General features: G+C 52.1%; 1 protein-coding gene across 1 annotated transcript in view; it reads right to left on the reverse strand.

The window, feature by feature from the left end:
• The window catches only part of LOC114065138 (solute carrier family 22 member 13-like), a 6,889-nt gene extending 3,619 nt beyond the window's left edge, over positions 1–3,270 (reverse strand). The window contains exons 1-5 of the mRNA XM_027898803.1: positions 2,856–3,270; positions 1,738–1,841; positions 1,251–1,405; positions 506–674; positions 20–164 (exon numbers count right to left, since the gene is read on the reverse strand). Of these exons, the coding sequence (XP_027754604.1) occupies positions 20–164; positions 506–674; positions 1,251–1,405; positions 1,738–1,841; positions 2,856–3,227 (945 nt within the window). The 5' untranslated portion in view covers positions 3,228–3,270. The remainder of the gene's footprint in view (positions 1–19; positions 165–505; positions 675–1,250; positions 1,406–1,737; positions 1,842–2,855) is intronic.
• Positions 3,271–6,568: the final 3,298 nt, after the last annotated feature.

The raw sequence follows: 6,568 nt of genomic DNA on the forward strand, positions 1-6,568 counted from the left end.
GTGTCTGCGGACACGCAGCGGTTCCCTGTGCCCGGACAGGTACCTGCTCCAGGAGTCCTGCCGGGAGGCTGCGCTTGTTGGTGGCCGCCGCCTTCTGAAGGAGCTTCTTGGCTTCCTCCATCCTGCCTTTGGTCACCAGCCACCGAGCTGACTCTGGGAGCACCCTGCCGAGGAGGGGAGCTCAGCACATGCTGCTCTGACCCGCGGAGCTCCCCCACAGCCCTTTGTCACCACACCCGCAAACAGTGGGCATGCCATGGGAGGGATGGGCCTAAATGCCCTACCTTTGGGCTCCAAAGGCCACATCTGATGACCTGAAGCAAAGCAGGTGCTGCTCTCAGCAGCCCAGTGTCCCAGGGAGCTGTGCTGAGCTCTGCAGAAGCTCCTCCAGCATCTGCACTGTGATGGGAAAGACCCATCCTGGTGCTGAGCTGCTGCTGCCTCCTCACTCCCACCCTTCACGCTGCTGACATGTCTGCAGGAGCTCTGTCCACATCCCACTTACCCAATGAAGAAGAAAAAGGCAAATATAGGAGCGGATCCTGCAATCTCCAGCAGCCTCCAGTTGCGAATCCCATAACTCAAGCCAGCCAAAATCATCTGTCCAATGGCGAAACAGCAGTGAGAGGAAAGCACTGCCTTAGGCCGGGAGGAGACACCAATCCACTCTGTGGCTGCAAAGAAGAACAAAGGCTCTGAGTCATCAATATAAATTATTTCCACTGTAAAAAACATAGTGTTTCCCCTGGAGAAGAGCCCTCCTGGAGGTGAGGATTAGAGACCAGCAGCTGGAGCTCTGGCATTAGTCACACATGCATGTCACCAGTGTTTACATGGGATGCATCACCTCTCCATACTGTCAGACTGTCTTGGTCCTCTACAGGAGGATGTTAAGCTCAAATATGTCACCTCTTTGATCTCAGAATCCACAGAATCCCTGACTGGGGCAGAGCTGGAACCCAAATCAATCATGTCCTAGAGCCACTGGGCTCTCTGTGCACTGGCCTCCTGAGCTGGGACATTGTCCCTTTTCCCTCCTCTGAGCACGGGCAGGGGAGAGATGCTCCCTGTGGCTCTCACTCAGGGTTGAGGAGATGCCAAAGTGCCAAAAAACAGCACAGAGCATGACCTGTCCTTGCTGCAGTGTTTTTTCCAGTCATACATGATGATTTTTATTTCTTCATAGACGTTTCCTGTTGCACCTTGACAGGCCACATCTGTCTGCCTTGGGGCCAGGGTGTCCCACTCACCTAAGGACAGTAATGTCATGGTGATTCCTGACACCGAAGCCCCCACGACACACCTGAAGGCCATGTACACATAGAAATGGGGCACAAAGGCAATTCCCAGACCAAACAAGCCCTGGAGGAAGACTGAGATCAGAATGACTGGCCGGCGGCCGATCCTGCGGAGAAGGAAGACACAGTCGGTATCTGCAGAGACCCCGTGGGGATGGGGAGGAGCCCAGCAGGTTATGCAAGTGATTTTATCACCCTGAAGGGTGATAAGGTTCAGATTACACTCTGGGTTGACCAGTGAAGGACCCTGTGCACACATGCTGTGTCTCCCTCCCTTCCCTTCCCTGTGGGGCCGTGTCCTCATGGGACCTGAGGACTTTGGTCAGGGTCCCTGTGAGTGAGGAGCACTGACAAAAGGCACAGGGTGCAGCATCCAGAGAGGCTCAGACCAGAGTGCTGACTTTGCACACACCTTGGGTGGGTGGTTGTGTCTCCTCACCTGTCACTCAGCGGCCCAAAGATCATGGATCCCAGGAACAGCCCCACCATGTAGATGGACTGGGCGATGTCATTCAGGTCCTTCCTGTCACACACCAGGTCAAACTGGAGAAAGGACAAACAGATGCTTTTGGATTCCCATCCTCCCAGGATGTGATGTCCACAGTATGCACAGGGCAGACAAGTCAGAGGTGGGACAAGTCCCTGGGGTACTCAGTGGTGCCCCTCTCCCAAGCACTGGGACCTGCAGGAGTCCCCCTACCCAGTCCAGGCTTCCCCAGGGGAACCTCCTGGTTAGCAAATTTTGCTTCAGGTGGGACAAAAATCCCAGCAGTTTGATTCCTTCCAGGCCTCCTGCCCTCGCAGAGGAGAAAGGATGAGTGCAGTACTGATTCCTGGGACAGGCAGTTCAGCAACTGCCAGTGACCAGAGGGCATCTATAGAAAGAGGAACACAGGGGGGATCATAGAATCATAGAATGGTTTGGGTTGGAAGGAACCTTAAAAATCATCTAATTCCAACCCCCAGCCATGGGCAGGGACACTTTCCACTAGACCAGGTTGCTCAGAGCCCCATCCAATCTGGCCTTGAGCACTTCCAGGGATGGGACGTTCACAGCTTCCCTGGGCAACCTGTGCCAATGCCTTGCCACACTCACAGGAAAGAATTTTTTCCTAATATCCAATCTAAATCTACCCTCCTCATCTTAAATTAGCTTCTTCCTCAGCTACCAGCTTCTATGTTGGGGGTTGGACTAGATGATTTTTAAAGGTCCCTTCCAAGCCAAACCATTCTATGATTTTAAGTTAGAAAGTTACCCCCTGTGTGCAGAGAGGTAGGGAAACCCAGAAGGTCCCACCAGGAGCGATTCATCTCTCCACTGGCTCTGACATTGACCCCGCTATCACAGCCTGCTTTGCCTGCAGTCTCTCCAAGAGGACCACACCTGGGGCTGGGTGGTGGAGCCCATTTCCCCAAAATACATGTGATGTAAACCTCAGCCCAGCGCAGCTGCACCGTGGTCAGGCACCAGCTTTTGGGGAAACCCCAGGACAGGGCGGCTGTTTGGGTGTCCCATCCCTTCCACGTCCCCCATCACCTCAGAAAGGGGTTACAGACCTCGGTCAGCAGGGAGGGTGGCTCTGCTGAGGGGTACACCCAGCCACTGCTGCACTTCTGCGTGGCGTTCAGGCCATATGTCAGGATGGAGTCCAGGTCCCAGTCCACCGGGGAGTACATGGAGCACTGCTCGTACTGCCCGTCCGCATCCCGGGGCAGGGTGAGGTTCAGCTGCTCTTCCTGCGTCAGGTTGGGGCCGACAGCGAGGATCCAGCTGGTGTCACAGTGGTAGGGCACATCCACAACCATGAAAAGCTGGCAGAACTGGTGGAAGGCCACGCTGAGGCAGGGGATCAAGGTGAGCAGCACCAGGCATTTCTGAAATGGCCCGAAATCGCCAACTGCTTTCAAAATTTCCCCGACGCCTGACATTGGTGACTGCGTCTGGAGCAGGACAGTGCTGGGACAGACTTCCCAGAGGGCTGGAATTAATGTTTAAACCTAAGATAAGCTCTGCACTCGTAGGCTGTCACCACAAGTACACCATGTAATATATTAATCATCCCTCTGCCACCCACGAACATCCAGGGCTGGCTGGAGAAGAAAGACCCCGTTTCAGGGAACTTGGGCCACCCCCTCTGCCAAGTGGCATTGACAGATTCTTCTCCATAGTGACTGCAAAGGCTGCTTTTGCTGAACCATTTAAAAAAGCAAGGATCAGAGAGGCCAAAATCCCAGAGGAATAAAGGGAGTGATGTTCATGGATGGACAGAGCCACAGATAAGGAAGGGCAGTCAGTTCACTGTGGTCCCAGGTGATGGAAGTTGCCGTTTCCTTCATCTTTTGCAGCTTCCCTGTGCAACCACAAGCAAGTCAGGCACAGAAAGCCCACCCTTCCCACCAGTTCTGGCCCACCCCACAGAATGGTCAGGGTTATATGCATGAAAACTTGAAGAAGTGCAGGGATTGGAGAAATTTGACACAGGGCAATGCTGCCTGAGGCAGGTTTCGCAAATCTCAGCTCAAATGCCTTAAACTCATCACAGAGAACGAGTCAAGCGCTGTTCAGGTCATTCCCTGATGTAGGAACAGCATTTGCCTGGGGGCCCTTTGAGATGTCCATAAGGCAAAAATCTCCAGAGGTACCCAAAAGCAACTTGGATGCTTCTTCTCCTGCCCACAGATCCGTGGAAAGATCCATAAGCAAGATGGAAACCAGACCATGGCTGCCCTGTTGGGGTTGACCAAGACACCCACACAGGTCCAGCCTGGAGGTACAGCAGCCCCCCAGGGAGCAATCTTGCCCTTGGGATAAGCCCAGCTCAGCAACCACAAGCAGGGAGCACCAAAGGCAGGGATAATTAGGCAGACACTGATCTGGACAACACAAATTGGATCTGTTCAAGTCAATTGGGAAACTCATGTGGAGGATGAAATCGTGTCCCTGTTCAGCTTGGGCTCTGCTTCATCAGGAGACAGGTCAGGCCAAACTTCGCTAAAAGCAGTCACATACGGCCAGGAGTTCAGGAGCCTTTCCCAGCCCTGCTCCTGCCGTCTCCCCTGGCTGTCTCCTGGCTCTGGGCTAGATGGAATCTGGGGCACAGGGCAGCCTCTTTCACTCTTCTCTGCCATGGTTTAAATGGGAAAACCCAGGAGGGTGAGTCACACACCAGCCATAGGTCTCATGGATCTGGAGAAGGAGAAGCCAGAGGACTGGCATCAGAGAACTTGAGCTGGGCATCACATTTACGGGAGACTAGAGCATACTGAGGCCCTGGACCAAGGGAAAGAGCAGGAAGCCACTGCCGGGAGCTTCCAACAAGAGGTGAGGAGGCAGCAACAGCTGATTGGAGCTGAGTCACATCTCTGGGCTGGGATCATCTCCCCAGGAACTGGCCAGGGCACATGACACACCTGTCCTTGGCTTTTGGTAAAAGTCAGGAGGAATCAGTCTGCTGCAATTTGAGTTTTTGTGCACCAAAGTCGAAGCACAGGAAGAGCAACGCTTCCAGGCACCTCAGCCATCAAAACACCATTTACCACAGCACAGAACAATCAAAAATGAAACAGTGCTACAAACCTGAGTGACCTGCTCCATTTCAGGAGGTGCACACAATCCAGGGGAATTCCATTTGCCAATTCATCATTTCGGAGGAGAGGCTTGGAGAAGGTGATGAGGACGCAGTAAGAAGAGCGGGGAAGGCCAGAGGCATGGGCAGTATGAGCACTCAGAAAGGGAAACCTCCAAGGACAAAGGGAACTGGGGTGGACCTGACAACCACAGGAGGGCTAAGGAGGCACTGGGATAAGGCAGCATGGAAAGGCTTTAGCAGTGTCCATATGGGGATTCCCTACAGAGGCTGGTATGGGAGACATAACTGAGATATCGTTCTCTGGGGCTTTCTAAGCAGGGTTTGGCAAAATACTGGGAAGAAGTTGGCTTAGGTGTACAGGATGGGATTCCCTAACCCAGAGCATCCTGGACCATCCCATGTCTCAAACCTGCAAGTTACCCAAGGTAAAGTTTTCTGGATCTGTGGGTAAAGAGGAACACCTTAAGAGAAACAGAGCCAGAAAGTGGCAAACTAAGCCCAAGAGCCTTAGCAAGGAGAGTCAATGGAAGAGGAAGCTTAGGAAGTGCCACCAAGCAAGACCACCACTTCTTTTTTGTTTGTTTATTTTGGTGGGGGGTTGTTTGGTTTGGTTTTAAGCAAGAACATGCACATTTTTAATGAGACACAGATGGGTACATCCCAGCCAAAAGGCCTGGTGAACATGGTTGGAACTGGACCATCCCTATCACCTCCTTAAAGACACACCTTGTCCTCGAGAGTCCCTGAAATTTTAGAGAAACTTCTCTGTTCCCACAGCCTGTTCTGTCTCTCCTAATGGAGGCACCATGACTTTGCTCCAGCAAAACCCACTAAGCTCTCAGTCAGGTCAACAAAACTCTTGGAATTTGGATGAACAGGGCACCTTGGAGACAGGTTTCCATATATTAGGAAATATATTAAGGAAAGATTTCCAAAAGGATCTCCTGTGAGAAATACTAGGGATTTTTTTACTTCTCAGGCAACATTTCCCTTCACTCCTGAAAATTTGTGGAAGGTGAACAAGAAATACTGAAGGAAAGCAATAGAAGGTACCTCTGGATCACATCTGCCCCAGAGCCTCAAATTCAGACAGAACAATTACTGTGAAGGTGGAGAGGAGGGAATGCAGTTCATGCTCCAAATGCTTCTCAAGGTGTAAATCATTCCACTTTAAAACCAGACTCTGTCACCTTGAGGTGTTTCTGGACAGGGGAAGCTGATTCCCAGCTGGCACAAGGCATGCAGAGCTTGGAGCAAATCTCTCAACTGCAGACAAGCCCTCAGAACATCATCTTAAGAGCCCTCCTGGCTCCACTTCTGCACCCAACTCCTGCAGAGCACAGAATCATCCAAGTTAAGAGTTGAAATGGACCTTAAAAATCATCCAGTTCCAACCCCCCTGCCACGGGCAGGGACACCTTCCTCTAGACCACATTACCCAGAGCCCCAGCCAGCCTGGTCTTGATCTCTCTTTCCCCACCAAGAGGGTTGTCAAACCTCCCACCACCCCAAACAGAAATGCCCAAGGGGTTGCATCTCGGACAAACCCCTTCCCCAAGACACACCATCCAACCCAGTGACATAAAAGCCACACACCAAACACCTGGCAATGGACAATTTGTTCTTTATTGATTAAAAATTAGAGACATGCAGTAAAATACAAAGTCCAAAAAAGGAAAA

This window comes from Empidonax traillii, unplaced genomic scaffold, assembly GCF_003031625.1.
Source record: "Empidonax traillii isolate 1590-97213 ecotype Southwest subspecies unplaced genomic scaffold, ASM303162v1 scaffold624:size695616, whole genome shotgun sequence".
Classification (NCBI taxonomy): domain Eukaryota; kingdom Metazoa; phylum Chordata; class Aves; order Passeriformes; family Tyrannidae; genus Empidonax; species Empidonax traillii.